The sequence below is a fragment of the Sycon ciliatum genome, chromosome 2, assembly GCF_964019385.1.
Source record: "Sycon ciliatum chromosome 2, ocSycCili1.1, whole genome shotgun sequence".
Classification (NCBI taxonomy): domain Eukaryota; kingdom Metazoa; phylum Porifera; class Calcarea; order Leucosolenida; family Sycettidae; genus Sycon; species Sycon ciliatum.
The window spans coordinates 26,675,422-26,701,704 of record NC_088644.1 but is presented as its reverse complement, the minus strand read 5'-3'; the positions used below and the strand labels follow the sequence as shown (position 1 = coordinate 26,701,704).

The following is a 26,283-nucleotide window of genomic DNA, read 5'->3' as shown; positions in this document are numbered from 1 at the left end:
AATGCTGTTCCATGAGATGGATAGACCTTTTCACGGAATTAGTTCTTCGACAAATACTCAAGATTGATTCAGCAGATCATCTTTTTTTGCGAAAGAAAAAAAAACAAGCGCGAGGCACCCATCAAAAATCACGATTAGTGGCGTGTCACCTCCCTGTATTTTACTACTCCCTGCTTACCACTATACTACCGAGGATTGACTGAAAGCATGAACTGAAACAACGGAATTGATATGTGCAGGTGCGTTGCATCCCCTGAAGATAATCGGTCAGCTTAATATATGCCTTCTTTAGCATCAAACCCTGGATGGTTGAGTCTTGACGGAAAAGTGGTTTCTCCATAGCTTGACCAGCCTGACTGGTTACCATGCCCCAATGTAAGTTATCATTGAATACACAGGGGCTGTAGCAACCTGTCTGGTCTGCCGGGTGTATTGGCCTGACCAGGTAGTGCTGTGTCCAATATAAGAAGTAGGCACGAAACCCGTGAGGGGCACAGGGGCATGTGCCCCCCCCCCCCCCCAAAAAAACCGTTCAACCTTCGGTTCAGGATGTGAGTGTTCAGACATAATGGCCTAGGATTTGCGATTCAGTTCCTGCTGTGAAGCCAGAATCAAGTGCCAGTGTGCAAGATCCACTCATACTTAAAAGGTGGTCCAGCTACAGCACTGAGAGAGTTGATTACAAGCTGCTGCTGACCTTATCAAAGGTAATCAGGGACTGTAGGAATCCACCTTCACCCAGTGCAGATTTGGCAGTTGCCCAGTCAGGCTTCTTGAGCAGCAGAATCATGACAGCCTCCAAGACAGTGGCCACCATCTCTGGTGGCTTGTTGAAGACACGGATTTCGGAAATGTCGCTCTTGTCCAGTGCGTCCAAAGCCTGTGCACAGATACAGTAAACAACAGAACAAAAGGGTCACACCCGATACCATACTGCTCTTCAAACTGCAGTAGACACTTGGCATTCCAAACAGCTTCTCTGTCTCAATCTCAACCAAGGGGAAAGACACACCAGGCACACACACCAGGCACACACACCAGGCACACACACCAGGCACACACACCAGGCACACACACACACACACACACACACACACACACACACACACACACACACACACACACACACACACACACACACACACACACACACACACACACACACACACACACACACACACACACACCTGGTAATGTTGTTACTATACCAGTAGCACTTCAAAGTAACTTGTGGTTCAACCTTGCTCTCTAGCCACCCACTACTAAACACCGCATTTAGTGATGCTCACAATTATCATGGCGAGCAATAGATGTACCGATGATGAATCCAGTCAAAGCTCAACTCCAACCAACCAAGAGCGGGTCTTCTTTTTGAGAATGACTTACCTTGTTGGCAGCTTGAAGTGCAGGCAATGCCTCATCCAGGTCTCGCTGCGCATCGTTTGCGATGGCCTCCGTTTCGGCAGCCTTCTCCTTGGCCACGGCTTCATCTGCCATCACCACCTTTCGTACTTCGTCAGCCTTGCCTTGATCCACCTGCAGGCGGCCCATAAGCACCTCTGTCTGCTCAGATTTCTCCTTGAGGACTGGCTCCAGAGCAGTAAGCTCAACCTACATGGACAAAGTAGAAAGAAAGGTTTATCGCAATGGTTACAACATGGAAAGCAAAGAGCGCACCATCCACTGACTCCGAGCCGGAAAAATCTTTTTGATCACCTACATTGTGCTTGGCCCAGTGCATTGACATGGGCAATAACGTTCACCATGGACCATTGCATTCTCAGAGAAATCAATGTGTCAGACCGCATAGGCATGCTTCACCATACAGGATTGACCATTCACACAGTGGGTCCATTGTTAGTAGGCATATGCCTGTTTTGATTTCCACTAGAAATAAAGTACACAACAACACTTCTTTGCAGGTATTAACACCGGGCAGGCAGTCTTGGACAGAGATAAGACCTTGGAGCAATGGAGGGGCTGACCTGCAACCTACCTTCATTGTGGAAACCAGGTCATTGGTTTCCAGTAGCTTCTTCAGGCCATTGGCTACTCTGTCACGTGCTGCTACCAGTTGCCTGTACAGATCACACAACCAATCAAACAACACACAAGTAAGTTATGCGCCAGCGGAACAACTGACTACATACATTACATAGTCATTAGAGCCAATCCAGCCATGTCATGTGTGCCAATATCACTGCGATTCTTGCTCATCCTTGCTCTCCTTCACAGTAGGAGCACACAGACACCAGCTAAAGTTATTGCCACTGCCCTGGACAGTATACTTCAATGAGAATATGCCGAAGATTAGCTAGTCAGACTGCATACATACGAGCAAGTTCAACACTAGTGCACGTGCAACAAGAGCTTCACAGAGCATAGCTGGATTGCAAGCATACTCACTTGCGCTTGTCTTTCAGCATGTCCAAGTAGAGATTGATCAGCTCCAGGTAGCTGGTTGGTGTTGTGTAGTAGCGACGGCGCAGCTCGTTGAAGAAACGCTCGGCCATGTCAACAGTACTTGTGTGCACCTCTACGCACATCTCACAGATCTTTGGTTTTAACTGCTCGTCGCCAAGGTCAACTTGCTCGAAGAACGTTGTAGCCACAGAAAGCAGAGCCTCCCTGCCGAGCATTAAACAACGCATCAGAAAAAACATGTTTTCACGGGGGTTGCGGCAGATCTTCACCAAGTCTAGAACTGACAGACCTCGCATGCGTCTGGTTTGTGTGATTAAAACCAAGAACACACAATGACCACTGCACATGCACACCCACCGTTACCTGGGTAGGTCCCCATGCAAGTGCTATGATACATGCATTTCCCATAAGCATTCTGGTCGCGGGAGTACTAGATGCATCAGTAGACAGCAGTAGGGAGGACTAATATTATGCGTCGAAAAATAAGCAACCTATATCTATCACGATCATCATCAGCAGCAGCAGCAACAGCAGCAACAGCAGCAACAGCAGCAACAGCAGTAGCAGCAACGGCAGGGAGAGAGAGAGAGAGAGAGAGAGAGAGAGAGAGAGAGAGAGAGAGAGAGAGAGAGAGAGAGAGAGAGAGAGAGAGAGAGAGAGAGAGAGAGAGAGAGAGAGAGAGAGAGAGAGAGAGAGAGAGAGAGAGAGAAAGAGAGAGAGAGAGAGAGAGAGAGAGAGAGAGAGAGAGAAAGAGAGAGAGAGAGAGAGAGAGAGAGAGAGAGAGAGAGAGAGAGAGAGAGAGAGAGAGAGAGAGAGAGAGAGAGAGAGAGAGAGAGAGAGAGAGAGAGAGAGAGAGAGAGAGAGAGAGAGAGAGAGAGAGAGAGAGAGAGAGAGAGAGAGGGTTCAGACTTTCCAAATTCCTCCCGTGAAACAATTATTGGGTGCTCAAACTCTCACTCCTGTAGTAAGTCCCATATGCCTTCTTTTTACTAACTGTGACCCATGGACGTTTCGCAGGGCTATGCCACGGCTATTGGCTTGACCTTGGCGGAGTCCACCACCTCTCCAAAGAAACAGCTACCAGGCCAATGAGGGCCGATGAACAAACTTTCAGTCACAACTCAGCATAGGCTCATACAATTATCACAGCATACACAGATATCTGGGTCAGTGCTCCTATAGACACAATGATCACAGCATACACACCCATTTCCCTGGGCCAGTGCACCACACAATTTACAAACAAGAACAGCAGCAGGCAATCACGAATAGAGATGTGTTCACTCACTTAGGCCACTCCGTGAACCAGTCTATCGTGCAGCAATTGACCAGAGATGGGAACATGCGACAACGTGCGCGGAATGCATCGCCAACAGGCGACATGCACAGCACGACGTGTAGGTTATTGCGTACCCGGCCGATAAAATGATTGAAAATGCCGTCTCTGCAAACAGGCGAGCAGACAACAGGAAATAAAACCCGCTTAGCATGCAGGCAAGAAATATGATATTAGTAGAGTAACCGGCTTTGACGATACGTCCATGCGCATATGGCATACTTGTCACCAAGTTAACACCCGCTAGTGTCTACCTATGCAAGGGACAACCAATGGGAGCCATGACCAGCCAGGCAAGAGCCTGCTGAAGGGATGACAAGCTGTAAGGGAGAATACTTGCTTGGTGATTACTACCAGCCTCAGGACACACTACTCACTACTCGTGCTGTTTGACAGCACCAGTAAATGACCATAATCATGATCACACACGTACCTGTCCTGCTCGCCAATGCCAGCCTCTTTAGCAAAAGGTCGGACACTTGAGATGATCTTCTCGTACTCATCAGCTTCAAACAAATTAGGAACCTGGAACGAAAGCAACAGCCGGAACAATATACTGTAGGAGTTGAAAGTCAAACAAGTTTGAACTAAGCGGGTACAGTGATCTCTGCCATCACACGCCAGTCTTTGTCAACTCTTACAGTAAAGGTAGACCATAGTCAATTCTGACTGTAGGGCCGGGGTGTTAGACACCTCCAGAAACAATGTTGAATAGGACAAATGAAAATACATTAGTATTGGGTGTACATTGGTATTTGGCACAAAGGATACAGCACAAGGCCGAGATTGAGAGAAGGCTCACAACACCAAACATATTGGCCACTAGCATACTTACTTCTCCAGAGTTGAGGATGTTGTTGATGTCTTCCAAGAACTCTTCAACCACAATCTACCACACATACGAGGAAGATAGCACAAGCACAAGGCAGTAGAACAGATGTGCCAAACATCACAACTTCACAAGTGAGGTGACTGCAAGAGGAAAGACCCCTCTCATGATAAATTGACCAACAGTGCTAACCCTATGTGATGGATGTATTGAACATATGACAGAGATCGATGAGAAACTACAACATGCATGCACGCAGACCAGTACTCAAGTCCTACCTGTGTATCTGCAAAGAGGAAGACCGTGTTGGCACCAGCCACACCCGCCATATCATAGAGCTTCTTCAGATCGTCGTGGAATTCGGCATAGCCGTAGCCACGAGAGAGCTCGATCTGGAAACACTTGAATCCAGCCATATGGCATGCCAACCTGTACAAACACAACACAGCAGCATATGCAAACATACCCAACGCAATCATGCCACAGAATAAACGGAGCACGGTTTGCGCTTGAATGGATAGGCATAGGTAACACTATTCACGCAACTACACACGGAAAGTCTACAAATGGCGCAAAAATATGATGACGAAGTCTACTGCAGCATCGGTTGGCAGGCAGGCTTGACCCAGTGCACTCAATGCAACATACGTACGTACTGTACCAGGCAGGGACTATTTTGAGATATGAGTGGAATGCTAGGAGAGTGTGTCCCTGCTGGGGCCAAACGAGGCCATGAAGGTGTCCCAAAAAGGAGAAACCAAGCTACCTGTGCTACCTGTGCATGCGGAGGCTGCCGGGGAAACTCACCGAGTTAGACTCTGTTTGCCTGTGCCACCTACTCCCACTAGCAGAGCATTTCCACGCGGCTGTCGCACCATTCTAGCAATCCTGTACGCACACGCGCACATGGGCACACACATACACACCATGTAGCACAAGTAATTATTAAAAAAAGAAGAGGGCAGACTTATATACATGTAGAGTCGGCCAACTTGGCGAGGAAGGGTGCTCACCTGGATACTAGAAAAAGGTTGTTATTCATGAGGTGTCAGAATACATGATTGTATCTGAGGTTCATTACCGGTATGTACAGTGGAGATTGGATATAATGGCACTCCTATGGGAGATCAAAAAAGGGCACTAGACTGGATTTCAGTACTCTGCAGTTATGACTGGACACTGTTGCTGGCATGATGCAGTACAGTGCCATTCCGTACCTTGATACGTGCTCGATGGCGTCAAGGAAAAACACCAACTTCATTTCCTTTGATGAATTCATATTGAAGTCGTCCAGGTACTGGTAAGAGAGCATGTGTACAAACAGGAAACACAGAGAGTCAGATAGAATACAAATACATATCTTCCAGAACAAGGTACAATTAGTTGACTAGACGTGCAAACAGTTGCTTTCAGGCAGACAGACAGACAGGCAGACGGACGGACGGACAGACGGACGGACAGACAGACAGTTTCCGGTCACACCACTACTCACATCATTGAGAACGGTTTCCAGCTTTTTCATGTCGATTAGATCCTCGTATAGGCGATCTGCAGCCGGCGCACCGACCTTCAAGAAGTCTCCGAAGATAATAGGCTGCGTCTCAAACTTCTCCGCTGCATGATCCTGCACAGGCCGGTCATGAAGCAAGACAAGGAAAGAAGAGCAAAGCGAAAAGAAGCAGTCATAGCCAGGATACTGCATGAATGCTTGCACAGACCTCCTGAGGTAGCTCTTTTGCCAGCATGCCCATGACTTGTAAGTTGTAACACATATCCATTGCCCAGAAGTACTAATACCGTACTTTCTGAAATTGGGCCTGTTCTTGTATTACCGCCTGTCTGAAATAAGCGCCGCATAATTTCAGGGAGTTCGTGTGGATTTTTTCAAATTGGGTGAAATACTTGGGCTCGCAAACTTCTAAGCGCCTCGGCCAGTATTACCGAAAATAGGGTATGTACATAAATGCGTGGAACACGCATGGTAAAACCAGGCATCAAAACCATGGGCACTGCCGACCAACCACAGCAGAAGAATCAAAGAGCAGCATGTGGGACTGCATAAACGCACGCGAGAAGCATCATGACTCATCAGATCCAAGTTACTTACAATAGAAAAGTGCTTTGATGCCATCTCAGAGAGCATGGTGTTGAAATAGAGCTTGTCCTCGGCATTGATCAGACGGTCATGGAACACACGCTGGGCTTCATGACAGAACAAGCGGAAGATCTGCACACGCTCTCGAATCACGCCGGAGTCGGCCTGTAGGATACCTGCAGATTGGATGAAAATAATGTAAACAAAATTAAAAAAATGTAAACCAATTTGATTATCAGCAATTTGGTGCAGTCTGCAAGAGACATGTCACGCCACGACGGTGCACTGCCAACCACCTAACGTTGAAACTTATTGTTGTTACACTGCTGCGTGCCCTGGTAAAGACACACACTCACAATCGTTACTACAAGCTCAGAGATAGGGTATGGAAGTGTTGGTCTACGGAATTTTTGTTCACTGGAGTCCAATAATCAGTAGTACCTTGAATGCACTTGGACAGATCTCTCAGGTTGAAGACATAGTGAGACTTAGCAGGAGTGGGCAAGAGCTCCACGCTCATGCGACCAAAAATCTCCACGCTGTACAAATAGCAGGAAAACAGAGCACATAACTAGAGTGACAGCCAACAGCGAAGACAACAATGGGAAAGAGGAGGAGTGGAAGAGAGAAAGATATCTTACGGAAAGGAAAAGAAAAGATCATTGGACCCGCTACTGACAGGAAAGTGACACGAGATATCGGGGAATGGCACAGGAGAGCAACAACCACAGCCATAGTACTCAGCAACTGTATAGAAATCACTCCGCAGACCAACAGAATGATGATATTATACACATTCACAGTACCTGGCGTTGACCATAGCATCGGCACATTCCTTGACTGGCGCCGGGAAGTCTGCCAAGAAGCCATTCAGAATGGACTGTGAGCATCAATGCACACAAGGGAACCAAGAGAAACAGCAAAGCAATCATAGCAACAACAACACCAGGAACCTGCATTATCGCCATGTGAGAGAGAAGAACACTCTTGCTGGAGCGCTCCAGAGGGGATACCGGGGTAGGGGAATTCCCACACTGGAATACGTGAACATGTGCATAACGGCGAAACCAAAATCAACATAAGCATTGAGAGTAGAGAACAAGGGTGAAGCTAGCAAGAGCCAAATGTCAAATCGTAAAGGAAACTCATACATTCATACATTCAACTCAGGCTGTGGACATTTACGACATGAAGGGCTGACGTGTGCTCACACAGGCCCTCCCTTGGGAAACAGCAGGCATATACAACACAAGTAGCAACAACAATGCTCCATCTCCTTGAGACATGCCGAATTGCCAGTGCAGACTCTATCCCCTGCTACGCATCGGAGCTGAGCATTCTAGGTGCTTACTGTAAGTCGACAAATTTTCGGCGCATTCAAATTCCGGCCTCCCAGGGCTTAAACCCATTTCGGCCGCATCAAATTTTCGGCCTGTACTGCTGCCGCATGTATACACTGTCATACTGAACCTTGGAAAACAAATTTTCGGCCGCAACAAATTTTCGGCCAAACATAACCAGGCCGAAAATAGCCGAAAATAAATATGCGCCGAATATTATGTTGATGAACAGTATGTCCTCTTGGTGTAACCATTCAGTATCACACACGAGCTCGTTATCAACACTCCACCAAGGACCTAATAATATTATGATGGAATGCCTCTGAATGCTGTTCAAATTCCAGCACCATGCTCGGATCTGGTACATCATCTACTTCTGGAAGACATGTCTATTTTTGAGAGAGTGGAGTTAACATTGTCTTCCTTGCCATAGCCACGGCTCTTACCCTAAAGATTTGCTTCAAGCTGACTTCATTGGGTGATGGGATGCTGAGCATGGCAAAGTGGCGGACGAGACGTGCCGTGACTGGATTCCTGCCACCTCCAGGCGGTGCACAAGCTGAAATGAGCACCACGTCCTAAAGAAAGCGCCGCACCACCATCAAACAACATCACAACGTACCGTCAAATTCATGAGTATATGTACAGCAAGAGTCGTAAGAACGTGGTGGCCACTTCCGGACCAGTGGAATACAAGAAGCATGTACAACAAAATTTAATGCACTCAGTTAAAAGCAACCCGTACCCTCTAACATTTCATCTGGTAGCCCACAGGGCCCACATTACAACAGAGCAAGCATCTAAGTGTGTGTAGAAGTGCACCTACCTGTATGTCCTTCCAGAATAGCTTTTCACGGTCGTAAAAGCCTCGGAAATCCTGCAGTAGCAGCAGTAGCAGCAGTAACATCACACGAAACAGTAGACGTCAGTTTGTATGTGACTCTCTTAGAAAACTAAGCAGTTTTCCAGCGAGGGAAATTATTTTCACTTTTTCAGTCTACTCACGAGTGTGTGGCAGCTTTCACGTGACCCTCTTAGTTCGGCGGTGAGAGAATTTATTTTCAGTCCGCACACGAGTGTGTGGCAGGTCTTTCCCTGGTTCTCTTACTTACTGTAAACGGCTAATTTGTGATATTATAGCGATTTTAGCGAAAAGAGTGTTTTCACTAACGTTAAGTAACGAGAAAGGATACAGCGCAAAGAATCACCTCTCACAGTCAGCGAAAGAAACTTTACCTGCATGCACGACGTACGGATCGATGCCCAAGCTCCCCGGGGAAAGGCAATAAAAAGTGCAGGATTCGCACCCCAATTTGTATTTTTAATTTCACGCAAGTCATTGCTCTACTCTGCCCTGCAGAAAAAGGACAAACCTAGCAGACTCGTATCCCGAAAGGACAATAAAAGTATATCCGAATTAAAATACTTCGTGTGAGTTATCTACTTTAATCTGCACAAGCCATGATGCAAAATTTGAAATTTCAGTGCAAAACACCACGTGCTGGGGGACACAATGGTTGCCTGTACCCAGTTGCTACGAAGTTGTCAAGGACCTGACGTCACACTTCGAAGCCCTATTCTATGCAGGCATTCCAAAGTTTTAATAAGCAAGTCCAAAAGAAAAGGAAAAAAATGGGTCTGTCCGGGATTTGAACCCGGTACCTCTCGCACCCTAAGCGAGAATCATACCCCTAGACCAACAGACCAACTACACAAACCAAAACTGCGGAGGTGCTGATGGAGCAGCTGGGTAGGGTGGTGCTCTTGCCATCAAGAGTATATGCTCCAAAGAATGTGCAACTCTCGACGGCGAAAACTCACATCATGTGTCTCAGGTACGTTTCGTACTACATATAACGAAGGATAGCGCGCGCAGTCCGAATATCTGCCATGATCATGCTGGGGAGTTGCATACGTGCAAGGAGTTTCTGTCAGGGAGTGCTTTTTCTTATTACTCCGCTGCTCGCTAAAAACGGCTTGGAAACATTCAACGGGAACACTACGCCATGTGATGTGAGTTTTCGCCGTTGGCACACCCCATAGAAAGGGTATCAGGAGGTGCACACTCTTGGGAGATTGGTAACTCTCGTTGTCATCCCTCCCAATGCTGTGAAAAAAACACATTCATCTGTACTGTTGCACATTGTTTCCACGGTGGCACCTGCTAATACTGTACTTCGAAGCATAAATAAAGCACCGGAAAACACATGTCAATTCAGCTCTTCCCCGTTTGTTCAGATACAAATGATATCTTTGATCGTAATGACCTGGTCAAACAAATTTTACCCGGAAACAAGCTGCTAATCAGGACAAGTTCATCAATATAAGAGCCCAGCACTGCATACTCCATCGATTACCTGGTACTGACGAAGCAGTTCAATGGGAGGCTGACTGCCGTAGGTGTCTAGCTTTGGCATGTTCAAGTCATCGATGAAAAAGACAATACGCTTGTCCTTGGGTGCACCTGTCAACCAGAAAAAAACACCATCATTTATAGCCAATTTCACATCAGCATGGCTTCCAACACCGGCCTTCCACACGTAGATGCGGGTGATACTGTGCTGCCGGAAAGCAAGCTAGCCAGCCAACAGTGGCCTACTTTCTTGTGGACAACAGTGTAGGGTGGTGGGCAGGATGAAGCCAAGAACAGTCTTTGCACACACACAAGCACACACACACACACACACACGTGCACACACACACACACATACACACACACACACACACACACACACACGCATGCAAACACACACACGCACACTGGACAGCATACCTAGGACGGTCTTGCGCTTCTTCTCCAGCTTGGACTCGATCATCTCTTGTGTGCGACCGCTACTGGTCTGCGCAGAGAAGTTGAATGTGATTGGCACAAAGCCACGCGACGCTAGATCGTCCAGCACACCTTTCGATATCACAGACTAGAGGAGCACAGTGGAGAAGAAAAAGAAACAGGCAAAATCAGAAAGGTCCAGATAGACAAGGCAGCTCATTCGTTCCACACCGAGTACTCCATGACTGCAGAACTCTCCTATCGTGTAGACACGATGCAGACAATGTGCAGTATTCAACCTAGATGTTTACTTGCAATCAACGTCGACCAGTTAAGCCAACAACAAACTGGAGCAGATTTTATGGTGGAAAACCACCAAAGTTCCGCTTGAATAGAAAAACACGAATGAACATTAGTAGTAGTCACGTCGCTGAATGATCTAAACAACCTTGCACTGATGTCCATAACACACAGGTTAAGGGTATCAGTTCACAGTTGTTTAGCCCCAAGGACAAGGTAAAGCCGAACACACAAGTAGAGGTAAGTTAGTAGTACCTTTCCAACACCGGTGGTTCCAGTGAAGAGAACGCTGTGGTTGACGTTCAGCATCTTCTCCATCAGATAGCCAAAGCGGACGGTGTCAATGGTGGGGACCAGTAGATCGAAGTAGGGTAGCTGGAAGGGGAACAGGGCAAAGGGAACAAGAATGATAGCAATGGCAAATCCATCCACAGTGCAGTGCTAGTGTGCTCAGGTATATATACCATACCAGTGCAAAGCAACATACTTGAGCACGTCACGCCCAGAATTAGCCAAGCACCACAAATAGTCAAAAATGTATAGCCCTATGTGCCGCCAGTCCAAACCTGCTGTGCCTGTGCCTGTGTCTGTGTCCACTCAGTACATTGTACAGCCATAGTACTAACATAGTCACTACATGACTGTGCTAGTTGCAAAATTCAAAATCCCAATATCCCAAGCCTGAGAGTCTGGCCTTCAAAGGGGGATTCACCCAAAATAAGAAGTTGAAAAGATCAATGCCGGGCTGTACCTCTGGGTCGTATGTGAAGCCCGGGACAATCTTCTCCCAGGATTCCAGGCGACGTGACTCAAAGTCTACAAAGTAGCTGTATATATCACCACCACCGGGCATCTACAAACAGCATGAGAACGCAAAGATATCAAGGTACACAACAACACATACATATATATACATCCCAAATGTGAGCACATAGACGACATACGCAGCTAAACATTCATGAAATACATCATAAGTTTGAGGGAGTTGAAACAGGAGAAGTCTCAAGAATAGACTGACTGCCACCACCAAGTATTCACGAGATCTGAATTTGAATCGTGGACTGGACCTGAACTTTCCCTGGGGAGACATCACGAAGCGTCCAAAGTATTTCTAAACAATATGATGAACAAGTCACAGTGAGTTTAGAACAACGGCTGCAACAATGGGGAAAACCATGCTGCAACAATGGGGAAAACCATGCAGCAACAATGGGGGAAACCATGCAGCAACAATGGGGAAAACCATGCAGCAACAATGGGGAAAACCATGCAGCAACAATGGGGAAAACCATGCAGCAACAATGAGGACAACCATGCAGCAACAATGGGGAAAACCATGCAGCAACAATGGGGAAAACCTTGCAGCAACAATGGGGAAAACCTTGCAGCAACAATGGGGAAAACCATGCAGCAACAATGGGGAAAACCCTGCAGCAACAATGGGGAAAACCATGCAGCAACGATGGGGAAAACCATGCAGCAACAATGGGGAAAACCTTGCAGCAACAATGGGGAAAACCATGCAGCAACAGTATAATTGACGTTGATGGCATAGCACATGAAACGAAGCAGCAAATTACGTAGACGTGCTTACTCGGACGTCGCGTGTCTCAGCAAAGAGATCTCTGACAAACGTATCAAACATCTCGAAACACGTGTCTGTGAGATTTCCCCCGATGCACCAGACGTAGCAGAAAACAAACAGTGTGCAGAGCAATGGATGCAGCTTCGTTGTGTCTTCTGAGAGGTCCATGAGGGCACGGTCAAGCATGTGGCTCTCCAGAAGTTTGCACAGTGCCACAGCCTTGCTGATATCAACCTGTCAAATACATGTGTAGTCACACATGCACACACAAACGCACATCCATGCACACACATACACATGTGTGTACACACTCTCTCTCTCTCTCTCACACACACACACACACACACACCTCAGACCTCAGACCTCAGACATGCCCATCGCGGAAGCGATGATAGCGAACAGCTATGTTAGACATAGCAACTTGTGCTGGGATTACACCATTCAACAGCTTGCAAGGCTGATGAATTGACCGCCACTATTTTTAGCCTGGTATCCACCACACAGCTGTTTGAAGTGACTTTTTCTGGCCAGTGACACACACACACATTTTGACTTTGCAGTAAACCAGTTGTTATTTAAAATGCATACATGCCAACTAGCAGCGGAAAAAGACAGAGGAAAAGGATAACCAATTCATGGAAAGTTGTGCATACCTGTGCCATAGCTTGAGTACATTTCCTTTGCACAAACTTGAAACCCTTGGGCACGTACGTCTCAAATAGACGCCATAGATAGTCCTAGACAGGAAAAGCATTACAACCAGAAACAAAAACAAGGGAAGTACAAAACCAGAAAAAATCTGAAAACACAATTGAGTCGTGACGCTTGAAGCGGAAACAGCAGAATAACACACAGACGCAAGCAAGCAAGCGCACACACACACACACATACACATACAGACACGCACACATATGCGTTACAGTCCATATACAGTAAAGAGTACTCATAGATACTGATTCATGTACATCAATATTGATATACATTTATAACATCAGAAATAACACAACGTGCCTTCCTGTATCACCTTTCCCTCAAAGAATCCCCGTTATAAATATGACAGGAATACAAAACAATCACGGTTCGCTTGAGACTCAGTTAGACTGAATTTTCAGCATCCGTAGGAACGCCACCACCCTGTAAAGATCAAAGGCGCAGATGCATAATAAAATAAAAGCATAATGTACAAATAATTTCAGTACATGTACCGGTACTGACCTTGGTTTCCTGTGGTGCTTTCCCGAGCGACTTTGTCATCCATGTCCTGACGTAGGGTTCCCACGACAGCTCACATGGATCAATGTACACCATACCACAACTGCTCAGTACACACACACACACACACACACACACACACACACACACACACACACACACACACACACACACACACACGCACGCACACACACACACACACACACACACACACACACACACACACAGAGCGATAAGCGACTCCATCATTCCACAAGGCACATGAGGTGATAGTGAGACGAGGGCCTGCATACATGTACGCAGCCATACACCGTAGCCAGTACACAGCTTACCACTACCAATGCAAGCGGCTGAACCTATACACTTACACAGGGAATAATTTAACCGGGGGTATCGCATCGCAGTTTGCTACACAAATCCTCTGAGGTGCGAAGCAACTTCAGAAATGTGTCGCAGAAAACTGCGATGCATATTGATTTTTCACTGTACCCTGTGATGCACAGTGTACATGCCAGGTGTGTCTGTTACTAAGTCTTAGGGATGAAATTAGATGCACGAAATTTCGAAAGTGCTGAGCTATGCATCCTGGCACCAGGTTAGGTTTGCAACTAAGGTGTCATAGTGTACTTGTGGTCTGAGCTTGCACTCTGATCAGCTCTCCAGAAGGACGGTTGTCAAGTGTTGAAGCAGAAAATTGCTACGCAACATTTTTGAATTGCTATTCGAGTTTGATGTTGCGTAGCAAAATTGCTATGCAAAAGATTGAAAGTAAATTATTCTCTGATTATACCCGTAGTCTACTGCTTCCATTCGGTCTACAAAGTACATGCAATTCTGTGCACATGAAAGGGGTTCCCAGAATATTGGAATATCTCCCCAAGTCTACCCTTGGTTATGTCATCGCTACACGAGGAATCCTAATACATGTACATACCGACTGACGGTGGCGGGCGAAGCGACGGCCAAGTCCTGCACTTCAAACAGCATGTGTATGGTGTTGTCCAGCTTGATGCGCTCGCTGTTAGCCAAGCACAACATCTTGTTGTCGTCCAGCACTGTGTTCATGTTTTCAATCCACAGCGCGTCCACCGGGCCGTCGCACACGATCCACTTGTGGTCCTGCGTGGCGTCCTGTCAACACCAACATCAACACCAACGCACAACCGCAGACAACAACAACAGTCACTGCGGGCCCTGTCCGGTGTACGGCATGAGCATACAGCACGGTAGTGGATGGGTACAACGGCTCCTGCTCTAGTTGGCGCCTACCTGGGAAAAAGTTACAGAGCTGGAGTACATTTCAGGAGCTAGCTGGACAGATTACTCAAGACTCTCCACCGCAAACTGTATTTCTGGTCATGCATCAACTGTATCAATACCGACTCAGTAAGCGTGCAGATCAGTACGAGATTCGTCATGGCGGCAGTCTCTGTTACCTTGACAGCGTGGCGAACACTGGTGGCCATCAGACCGTCTCTCCACTCAGTGGTGACCTTGTTCACCTCTCCGTACAGCTCACCCATAGTGACTGCCTTGGGGTTCATCACGTACGTGTGCACCTTCTGGTAGAAGTAGTTATCTTCACCCTGGGCATGCAGCGATGTCAACGTACGCTGTAGAATCTGCACAGGACAGTCAAACAGGCGTTGCAGAAAGCCAGACATTAAGAACATGAAAGATGAAAATTATACACCGAACACTGCTGCTTTGGACTTGCTCTGTGAATTCATGTAATGATCAGTAGTTAGCTATCTTCCATGATCTGTCCACATCCCTGTCTGACAGAGTACCTTTCGGTTTTTTTTAAATACAATCACTGGTTTTTATTGCTAGAATAGTTTGTATGCTTTCTGTCACAAGCCATACATCCAGACATACACACACACAAGCCATACATCCAGACATACATGCACACAAGCCATACATCCAGACATACACTGTCACAAGCCATACATCCAGACATACACTGTCACAAGCCATACATCCAGACATACACTGTCACAAGCCATACATCCAGACATACACAACAGTCAAGCCATACATCCAGACATACACAAGCCATACATCCAGACATACACAACAGTCAAGCCATACATCCAGACATACACTGTCACAAGCCATACATCCAGAATACATGTATGCATACACCTGCATGCATACATGCCCAGGGGAGGGCGGCTACACTCGAAATCAACAGGAACGAAGCAGCAGAGTAACGTACTTGGTAGGTTGTTGTCTTCCCACCACCGGTGGGTCCGACCAGCATGACCCCGTGCCGTACGACCATGGTTTCATACAGCTGGATGGTCTTCTTGACCAGTGCTGGCAGCACTTGTAGCCGGTCCTTGCCCATCTCTTCCTCGATGGTTGTCTGCAGTGTACCATAGTCATGCTCTGGCAATACTACGCCAGGGAAAAGATCTTGAAGGATAGCCTGTACAAGACACGCACGCACGAACGGGCACACACACACAAACAATCATCCGAGGGACACAGGTGAAAACAAAACTGGAAAAAGACGTTCTCCTATTTCCCATACTCAATGTAATCGGTCTTCCTTCTTATTCTTTTTTAGTTAAAAGAAACACATGTGACTGGGAAGCACTAACAGTTTTCCTATCCAACTTAGGAGAGCAACCAAAAGACTAGAATGTACATGTAGTAGTAATGGGATGTGGAGTGCAGCGTACGCATACCTGGAAGAGAATGGCATCGTTGGAGAGAAACTTTGGCAGGTTGCTGTCACGCAACGCTCTGATCAGAGTCAGGTTTTCGTGAATGTCAGGGTTGTCTCTCTTCAACTGACCAGCCATGACCAACACCTGCAACACAAAACACACCCGGGCGAATGTACACATGCACACGCGCGCGCGCGCGCACACACACACACACACACACACACACACACACACACACACACACACACACACACACACACAAGCAGGAAACGAGGTTTTGAAAGGATTACGAAAGCAAGTTATAATAATGCACTCTGTTTCCCCTCTTCTGATGTTTCTAGGTTCAAGTCCCCTCACTGATGCATCCAGTGTAGTGATACGTGAATGCATGTACGTGCACGTGCACATGTGTACACATACAACATACTTCTACGTAGTGATAGTGCAGTGCTGGCCAGAGAAATCCAACCTCATGAATAAAGTAGCGCCGCATTCGAGTGTACAGAACAGTGTTTGTAGTGCTAGGGCTGCGTAGTGCCCGGCAATGCTATTTTATTCATGAGGTTTGATTTCTTTGGCCAGTACTGTACATGTACCGGCATATTAGAAAGGCGCTGAGGACATGCATAGCCCGCTGAATTCTGACAGCCCCTTAGACTTACAGACTTGACTGCTCGCATGCCAAAGTCGTAGTGATCTTGCTGAGACAGCTGCTCGCTGCACAACTTGTACATCTGTACCATCTTGCGGGCAAGGTTCTTGGATGACTCAAAACCTTCTGAATAGAGAATGACTTCCGCAATGAGGCCTGTGTAGAAGTGGTGACACCAACAGCACAGGGTCAGCTGAACAGATAAGTGCACTGTCCATGTACTAGTGGACTGATTCTACACAATATGGAGATATGCCAGAATGGTCAACAAAAGCACATAAGAAAGATGGGGAGGGGGGGGGGGGGGGAGAGGGCAAAGAGAGCTCCTCACTATCAGTGCTTCACAGCTCGGCTCGCTTCACGACTAGATGATGCGCAGCTGCAGGGAGTCGTAACCGCTGATTACTCACAACACGCAGGAAAAGCCTTCAAGCCTATCCTTCCACTACCGATAGCAGTGAAGTACTACCCGGGCTTTCCCTCACCATAATCCGGCACCATCATTGCAAAGGGTCTGAACAGTGCCTTCAGATTGTCGGGCAACTCTGTACGCCCAGCATAGCCAGGGTTCATGGTGATGAAACATGCGCACGTCGGTTCCAGCTTGATCTCGCGCCCTTCAAACTCAAACCGAGCCACCTGCACGTCGACAGATGGCACAGAAGAACAGCAATCGTCACTTACACTATCAATGTAACGTGCTACATGATTGTACAATAAAAAAGGTTGAAGAGGAGGCAACTGGGAATTTTCATTACGACAACTAAGGACCTACTCCAGAATGAAGATCTTCCAGTTTGTAGCAGCAAGTCACAACACAGAGAACGGAGAGCGGTTCTATGGGACCAGTAATTTCTATCTATCATTATGCCTCTGTGTATCTATCATTATGCATATATGTGTGGCAACGTTACTTCAGTCGTCAGTGCAAACTTCTAATAGATTGTTTGCTTCACGCACTTGTCTAAACTCTAGCCCCATCTGTATGCATGTCCCAGCAGCACGGTGCGTACCGTTATCACCTTTAGAACTTTTGTCACCTTCAACTTCTTTGGGTATGCCACTTTTCTATGCAGAAAGTGCACAATTGCACCACACATACCCTATAAATATATTCATTCCTTTATTAGCACACGAAGAGACAAAGTCAGTAGTAAATCTGATGAGGCCTTCGTACCATTACTTCTCAAATCAGTACATGGTGATAATGTGACGAAGTACAACGATGTAAATTTATACAATATATCGGCGGAAAAATTGTGATGAAACGTACACAGGCTGAATGATGGTGTGATGGTACGAAAGGCCTCATCAGATTTACAACTGGCTTCGCCTCTTCGTGTGCTAATATGTTTCCCTCTGACTATTTGCCTCTATTCATTCCTTTATCTAAAAAGTTTCCTCGGAGACAAAAAAGAAAGAAAGAAAGAAGCTCTAACATGTAGTAGTAGGACAAACTTCAGGCTCTTCAACAGCATTCTGAAATCCTTTTCACAGGTAAACTTTCTTAAGTTTTTTTCCGCTTCTGTCTTGTGAACATCATCAGCAAGGTGTAGTAGCTGCTGATACTGATTTCTCCTCGGGTGTCGAGCTGCACAGTTTCTTCCAGTCTGTGTTGTCCGCTGCTTGCTGTTGGCACCTACTAGCAAGCGTTATTGCTTGAACTGCTATTCATTCGTTATCTACCTCCACTGGGAGCTCTCAAAGAGCAAAACAGCTGTCTGGAGGATATTGAGTATCTATCCAAGAACGAACTTCCTCGCTATGAAGTATGGTGTTGTGAATGTGGGCCAAGAGCGCAGTGTGGAGAAGTGGATAGTTCAAATTTTCAAATGGCCGAGTTCATCGCAGGTTTATGGAGTACATAACTGTATCGAAACGAGTAAACGTTTGCTATCATAAGGGCAGAGCGTTAGTTCTCAAACCCGAAGTCATATGCCTGGGGCACCACCGTCACAAATATATCCGCCGCCAGATGCATCGCCGTAGCGGTGCGGGAACTTATGGCCTGGCACAAGGGTACACAGATGTGGCAAGTGAGGACTGGATTCTCGTGTCATTGGATATTTGTATGTATGTCGACACAAACACCAGACTTCTGTGCCATTGGTCTATGTTGAAAATCATGCTTTCGCACAGTATTTCACTTCATGCCTGTCCATCATCTGTTCCCATGTTTCTGGGGGGCTCTATTCTATAGCTCGAACCCTGATGCACCAAGGTCGAAGCATTCCGCGTCCGGGCCTGCTGGCACGAAGGACGCTGTACCTGTGGAGTTCCCCACTGCCGACTGGACTTCGGTTCCATCTACACTCCCTGTTGTCACAGCCACAACAATCCTGGCTCATCTCGCCAAGACTGGCAAACCATCAGCGCCTGCTGCGCAGGATGAGTCCTTGCTTGTGTCGCAGAAGCCACTCCGCCACGGGTTTTTCTGTGGGTATGTGCACGACGTGTCCAGGGCGTGTACTGCAGATAAAGTCTTCGTGAAATCTAAATACTGGGCTACGCAGCGAAAGTCTCAAAATATGTGCAGTGCTTGGTACTCCAGGAAGAGAAGGGTGACACATACACTGTACGTTGGGTGCGAAGTGGCGTTCTCAGTGTGTGACAACTGCCCAGCTGGTGATGGGGGGGGGGGGGAGCTTTGCCAGTATGTATTCGCACTGCTAATGGTCATTGAGCAACATGGCCCGAGCACCTCAGCCGATCATCTTCCTGGGCCAGAGTCTGTGACTTCTAAGCTTCGTTCATAGGGCATACACACCAGGAATGTTACACCAGAGGCACTGATGTCAGTTATGTATGAAAAGTCAAAAGTCGAATCCGAGTGCAGGGGCAAGCCCATCGACAGTAGTCTGTATGAAGTAAGAGGAGAAGCTTTGCGAGTCCAACAGCAAAGTAAGTAAATTCGTAGTTTCGAACCTGTGGAGTATGATGCTACTGGAGAGTGGCCACACGCCATGGCTGAATGCTACGCAATAGAACGGCGGACAGCGCAGCAATCTGACAGCATGGAATGGCGGAATCTCCATGCGTATACGCTGACATCCTCGAACTTCAAGCACATTGCAGTCAGACGTGCTGACCATGGTGCTCTCGTACAGTCTTTGTTGGACTCAAAGTCCCTTTCCAATGTTTCAGCCATACAGCATGGGAAGAAGCACGAGCCGACTGCCCTCCAGTCGTACTCCCAAATGATGGAGCGCAATGGATGCCTGGTTGTCGTCCGTAAGTGTGGCCTGATTGTCGTGCGTAAGTGTGGCCTGATTCTCCAGCCACTGTTCAGATACTTGTAGAACACCATGGAGTGTGGGAAAGACAAGTCTGCAAAGTTGAGGCCAGCCGACCAACAGCCTTGTCTTGGAACTTCTGAAGCGGCTTGATGAGGGTGAAGTGTTTCGGGCCGTGAAAGAAGAGCAGTACATTAATGCTGTCCGGAAGTGTTGCCTTGAACTTACCCAACGTGGCATCTGTTATTGGTAGTGTTTAGTCGATGGTCGGTAAGGAAGTGGAGAGGCTGCCCAGTGTTGGCTTACTATCACAAATGCTAGTTGAGCTAAAACAGATAAGTGGTATGCATGTTGCCGAGAACATTCCGGAAGCCGACAACATAACATTGCATAGTGATGGTACATCAAAGTTCGGTAGACAGTACCGGTCATACCAAGTTTCAACAGCTGACCGGTCGTACACATTGGGCGTTGTTGACATGAAGTGTGGTACTGCTTTTCATAGCCTGGAGAAACGTAAGGAGGTACTGGGAGATGTAGAGGCAGCATGTAGTAGCAGTGGGTGGGAGAATGCAGCAATGCATCATTGCTAGCACCAAGAACACGATGAGCGACACATGTATCGGTATTGCTGGATTCATTACGAAAGGAAATTTTACCTGAAGTCAAAACTGGGTCCTCAAGACGAATGCTCTCTATATCCATTAATCCAACTGGTGAATTTTGATACAATGAGCAGCAGTTTCATAGATTTCAAGCCAGTTGCTAAGGCCATTCCTATGAATGCCATTGTTGTTATGTCTGTTCAGGGTTTTTTTTAAATCAGCTAGTTTATACCAATGGGCTCCACCAATCATGCCGTCCAAATTTGGTGCGACAAGGAGCGCTTTTGCTGTTGCTAGGGTATTGCTATGTACAGCCTTCTTCAGACCCGTTTTGTGCCATGCTTCCCATCCTAATTGCATACTTGCCAATAAAGGCCACCCACCCGTATTCAAATGATCATAACTCTGGTTTCCGTCGGCCGATTTTCCTGATTTTCGGCTGGTTGATAACCACATCCCTATCTTTCATTTTTAAAGCCACCACTGCTGTGTGCACTGTTGACAACAAAAAACGGCTAAAATCCCAAACAATAGCATACCTTTGCTGCTTTAGCATTTCTGATGGTCAAAAGCTGTTGGGCAATGACGGACAGCACTTCAATGTCGATACGATTGAACTCGTCAAAGCAGCACCAGGCACCGGATTGCGCCAGTCCGGAGAAGAATCGACCCATCATCTACAGACGAACACCAAAGCATGGACACACTCATATTGACAAGCATGACACACGGACTGTGTAGCAACCAGTTGCAGGTCCTGCACTTCAGCACCCTGTCCAGCTCACATTCATATTAACAAATGTTGCAAAAATGTGAGAATATAGCTCTTATAGCTGCGTGAGAATATAGCTCTTATAGCTCTTATGACCAGGCTATCCATTGACCTGACCACTAGCACATGAGTAGTTCAGCCATTGACCCAGCTACTAGTACATGTGTAGTGCAGATGTTTTCTTGACTAGCCACTTGGACCAGAAAACAGCTTTCACTACGATGCAAAATTTGGAAGGCTATACAGTTGTTCCCTCTGTAAGATGCCAAACAGACCTTGAAATCAAGACCTTCAGAGCAGTTGAACACCACGCACTGCTTGGCTAGGCCCTTGGCAAGATCCTAAGAGAGACACGGGGGAGCACAACACGAAACACAGACATGAACACAGAATGTGGCCACTTGACACAGTCACGAAATTAATGTGAACACAAGCATGTTTGCACTATCCTTCCAAAGTAGTGAATAAAACAGGGGCGTCGGACACGGTACGGTCACTACGATATTGACCGTACCACTTTTTGCCCCAGGTACCCCGTGAATCAATAAAATACACTAATCTGGGATCTAAAATTCCAAAATTTTCGGCTCAGCCACCACTCCCCCACGAGTCAATTGTACTTCAGATGGCTGAACGTATCACACTAAAATACCTTCCGACGACCCTGTAAAATCATGGTGGATTTCTAGCCAGGGTCTGCTGCTGTTTACAGAAAGTACCCCTAGGGCGGCTATCCTTGATGATGCCCTCCTGGGTGAAACATTTGGACACGGTCGAGTCGTGCGGTGTAGCCAAGCACTGTTCGTGTGCTTTTAGGTGGGACACTAATCGGAAAGATGACAAGGCAGCAGTGGAGCTTCAGAGTTCTCAAATATATCTAGGAAGAAGATGATACAAGGGCAGTAATCACATGCCAGAACACCAAGCAGCAGGGAGCATGTGAGTACTGACAAGTGAGTGCATGAGAAAGCAAGTGACGGTGTGTGTGTGTGTGTGTGTGTGTGTGTGTGTGTGTGTGTGTGTGTGTGTGTGTATTGGGGGGGGGGGGGGGGGTAGTAAGTGGATGGATGGAAGCAAGTGAAAGTGCGGGGGAGGGGGGGGGGGTGTGTGGACGGATGAGAAAGAATGGAATATACAGAGTACGCAAGACGAAGATACCTTGGTGGTCTCGGTCTTTCCTGTGCCGGCTGGTCCAGCTGGCGCCCCACCCAGATCCAATTGCAGAGCGCCCATCAAACACAGATAGCAACGATCCTAGAGCATACATGCACACAGCACACACAACACACGACTCCAGAAAATTACATACACACAGCGGCAAGCAACACAGTCAATCCATGCTGATATATTCCAGGCTCGCACAGTTGCTTTTTCATCCTGCTATTCATCCAGTACTGCTCAATGAGTCCATTGCTACAGGCACAGAGGCATATGCAAGGCATGCTCTAGGCCCAAGTCTGTTGTAGCTTTCCTGTTACAAACGCATGTGTGTGCACATGCACACACACACACACACACACACACACACACACACACACGCACACACACATACAGGCACACACGCACACACGCACACACGCACACACACACACACACACACACACACACACACACACACACACACACAGGCACCATTGGCTCTCTAATCAAACCAGTGAATCGCTAACACCTACCGTCAATGGTGTGATGACAAGTCGAGCTGAGGCACCCAGATACTCATAACCGTAGATGTAGTAGGAGTTGGACATGCGCACGCAGCAGTTGTCAATCTCCAGGTCCCAGTAGTAACGCAGGTTCTTCACCCACTCAAAATCATTTACACCAGTCACCTGAACAGTCACAAGTAGGTACATTATACAACTACATGTGGGTGGTACAACAGCATAGAGTGGTACAACAGCATAGAGTGGTACAACAGCATGGAGTGGTACAACAGCATGGAGTGGTACAACAGCATGGAGTGGTACAACAGCATAGAGTGCAGAAAACAGCATAGAGTGGTACAACAGCATAGAGTGCAGAAGGTTATGGACTAAATGCAGACCCTAGTCAACTTGGATCAGGGCAGAGCTGTTATAGAGTCATCTTGCTTCAGTCAAATTGTGTGAGGATCATGAGCTTCGGGCACACTGCACACCAATACTGAGCTATGGATAGCACATCTAAATACACATAGAGTCCGGGCCTTTATTAGTTACAATGAAGATGCGCGGTGCTCTGTGACTTGTGTGTAAGATGGCTCTGTTCGCATGAACATTGAGCACTCTCCCGAGGCGGAGGACTCTCATCGTGACCTATGCTGTCAGCACGCTTACCTTGCCGTTGACCATGTTGGTGACGGTGTCGCGTGCGTGCACGTCAATGGTGATCAGCGCAGTCAGGATACTGCGTACAAGCTTGGGCAGCACACCACGCACCAGACCTGCCAGTTTGTTCAGATTCTGGGCAAGAAAGGATGAGCAACAGCAGTTACTTCTCATCCTAGTACTACTGCTTGAAGTACACAATGCTATCCTCTGAGGCCTAGAATAGTATGGCTAATACATCCTAGTTTATCAACCATTTGTTTGTCTACATACGCCCACATTTGATAAAGTACAGTGTTCTAGCCACTAATTCGTCGATTCCATTTTGTGACAACTTGAGTATTCACTGGTTTGTGTGTCAGTTGTCACCTTTAGTTTGTCACTTTCTTGGTCATTTTGAGCCAAGGACACGGAGCCTCACGAGGTGCAAACACTAATGAAAGTTATAACAGAACCGATCTGCTCTGGTCAGCTTTTGTCACCACAAACAATCTTTTGTGCTGGCTTACAACCCACTGCTTGAGATCAAATGAGAGAATACAGTACCTGTGAAGTATTTCACAAGGTGGACTGGCACACGTACACACACACACACACACGCACACACACACACACACACACACACACACACACACACACACACACACAGTACACACACACATGCGCGCGCGCGCACACACACACACACACACACACACACACACACACACACACACACACACACACAGTGCACACACAAACCAGCTGACTCACCTGAAAGCAACGCTGCTCGGCCTCCTTGACATTCTTAAGCACATCCTCGTGGTCTTCGGCCATCAAGCATTCAGTCAGGTCACGGCACCACATGATCTGTGAAACTGTCAGCACAACCTGTCCAGAACATTGCAATGCATTCAAACACACCAACATTTACCAATCGTGTGTGTAACAGGCATCCTCCAATGAGAAACGACGATACAAAAAAAGGAGACGATGACGATAATGTGTTCAACGCTATTACTGCACACAGAATATTCCACGCGGAGAACAGCAATGCCTTGGAAGAAGCTAGACAAAACGAAATGTTACAGTGGAGCCGTGTTGCGCTGCCCGTGTGTTGTCTGATCTAACACCATGTGACTTTTTTGTCGACTGACCTGACTGCTGTGCTGCGTGACCCACTCGTGACGCAACTTGCTCTCGTAATCGCCGATGGCAAACTTGGTCAGCTTGCGCAAGCTGACTCTCATCGAGTCCTCGACGTTGGTCAACCATGTCTCTACGTTGCCACGCGCTTTCAATCCCTACAGCAAACAAGGCGCATGCACACAATACAGAATACACCAGTATCTTTCAAGGCCATTCTAGAAGGGCCAATCCAGAAACACGTAAGCGGAAATAGTGATTACAGCACATTGCGTACAGGCTTACAACAGTGAGATTATTGTTGTTCATGAACTATAATACGATCATCGGCAGTGCGTGCAATAGGTATTTTCCGGCGAATGTGCACGCGTATTCTTGCTGCAACGTACCTTGGTGAGCTCCACCTTCTCCCGCTCAGGAGAGATCATGGCAAGGATGTCATTCGATGCCACAGCTTGATGAGCAGAACACACACACACACACACACACACACACACACACACACACACACACTTGTACTTGCTCACTGCCAAAACTGGTCACGTGGGTCTCCCCGGGAGAGGGGAGAGAGACTCAAAAGGAATCTTGGAAAGATGACTCAATTGGCCATTGAACCACCCAACGGCCGACACCCCCTGAAATCCCCAAACTAGGGTGGACTTGAAATGATCCCACTTATGGGCTCACCACACCTCAGTAAGTGGGTGAGGACAAGGTGCAGAAAAAGGATTGACGGCATCAGGGTATCCGTCCCGGGATCCAACTGCAGGTACCCCTGCCCCCAGTGAAGGTAATACTTGGTACTAGTGTGGGTGGCTAAATCAGAGTGGAACTGATATAAGCTTCACTAGCACCATTGATCACACAAGAGTTAATCTAGCCAGAAGCAGTCCATGGTTAACAGGTATGTATACTTCAAACAGAAAGTATATGAACCCTGAAACCAACAAAGGTGGTAGGTACAACAATACACCTTCAAGCAGCCGAGCCCGTTGGCAACAGGCCCAACACTATCTGGCAT

At 47.2% G+C, this 26,283-nt stretch overlaps 1 protein-coding gene and 1 non-coding gene across 2 annotated transcripts in view; both read right to left on the bottom strand.

Moving 5' to 3' along the window:
• The window catches only part of LOC135809429 (dynein axonemal heavy chain 6-like), a 70,117-nt gene that overhangs the window by 26,487 nt on the left and 17,347 nt on the right, over positions 1–26,283 (bottom strand). Inside the window, exons 26-62 of the mRNA XM_065322780.1 lie at positions 25,652–25,716; positions 25,274–25,420; positions 24,891–25,007; positions 24,147–24,272; positions 23,505–23,660; positions 22,990–23,085; positions 22,107–22,172; positions 21,599–21,736; positions 17,707–17,860; positions 17,232–17,377; positions 16,588–16,713; positions 16,113–16,325; positions 15,328–15,513; positions 14,826–15,022; positions 13,895–13,994; positions 13,333–13,416; positions 12,689–12,913; positions 11,846–11,947; positions 11,350–11,469; positions 10,798–10,942; positions 10,382–10,488; positions 8,851–8,901; positions 8,471–8,602; positions 7,491–7,564; positions 7,126–7,223; positions 6,697–6,860; positions 6,082–6,213; positions 5,807–5,886; positions 5,397–5,477; positions 4,868–5,018; positions 4,596–4,649; positions 4,194–4,285; positions 3,713–3,868; positions 2,407–2,628; positions 1,997–2,078; positions 1,387–1,611; positions 698–880 (exon numbers count right to left, since the gene is read on the bottom strand). Coding sequence (XP_065178852.1) covers positions 698–880; positions 1,387–1,611; positions 1,997–2,078; positions 2,407–2,628; positions 3,713–3,868; positions 4,194–4,285; positions 4,596–4,649; positions 4,868–5,018; positions 5,397–5,477; positions 5,807–5,886; positions 6,082–6,213; positions 6,697–6,860; positions 7,126–7,223; positions 7,491–7,564; positions 8,471–8,602; positions 8,851–8,901; positions 10,382–10,488; positions 10,798–10,942; positions 11,350–11,469; positions 11,846–11,947; positions 12,689–12,913; positions 13,333–13,416; positions 13,895–13,994; positions 14,826–15,022; positions 15,328–15,513; positions 16,113–16,325; positions 16,588–16,713; positions 17,232–17,377; positions 17,707–17,860; positions 21,599–21,736; positions 22,107–22,172; positions 22,990–23,085; positions 23,505–23,660; positions 24,147–24,272; positions 24,891–25,007; positions 25,274–25,420; positions 25,652–25,716 — 4,793 coding nt within the window. The remainder of the gene's footprint in view (positions 1–697; positions 881–1,386; positions 1,612–1,996; positions 2,079–2,406; positions 2,629–3,712; positions 3,869–4,193; positions 4,286–4,595; positions 4,650–4,867; positions 5,019–5,396; positions 5,478–5,806; positions 5,887–6,081; positions 6,214–6,696; positions 6,861–7,125; positions 7,224–7,490; positions 7,565–8,470; positions 8,603–8,850; positions 8,902–10,381; positions 10,489–10,797; positions 10,943–11,349; positions 11,470–11,845; positions 11,948–12,688; positions 12,914–13,332; positions 13,417–13,894; positions 13,995–14,825; positions 15,023–15,327; positions 15,514–16,112; positions 16,326–16,587; positions 16,714–17,231; positions 17,378–17,706; positions 17,861–21,598; positions 21,737–22,106; positions 22,173–22,989; positions 23,086–23,504; positions 23,661–24,146; positions 24,273–24,890; positions 25,008–25,273; positions 25,421–25,651; positions 25,717–26,283) is intronic.
• On the bottom strand, positions 9,659–9,730 carry Trnap-agg (transfer RNA proline (anticodon AGG)). The gene has a single exon. It is a non-coding gene; the product is annotated as a tRNA-Pro (tRNA).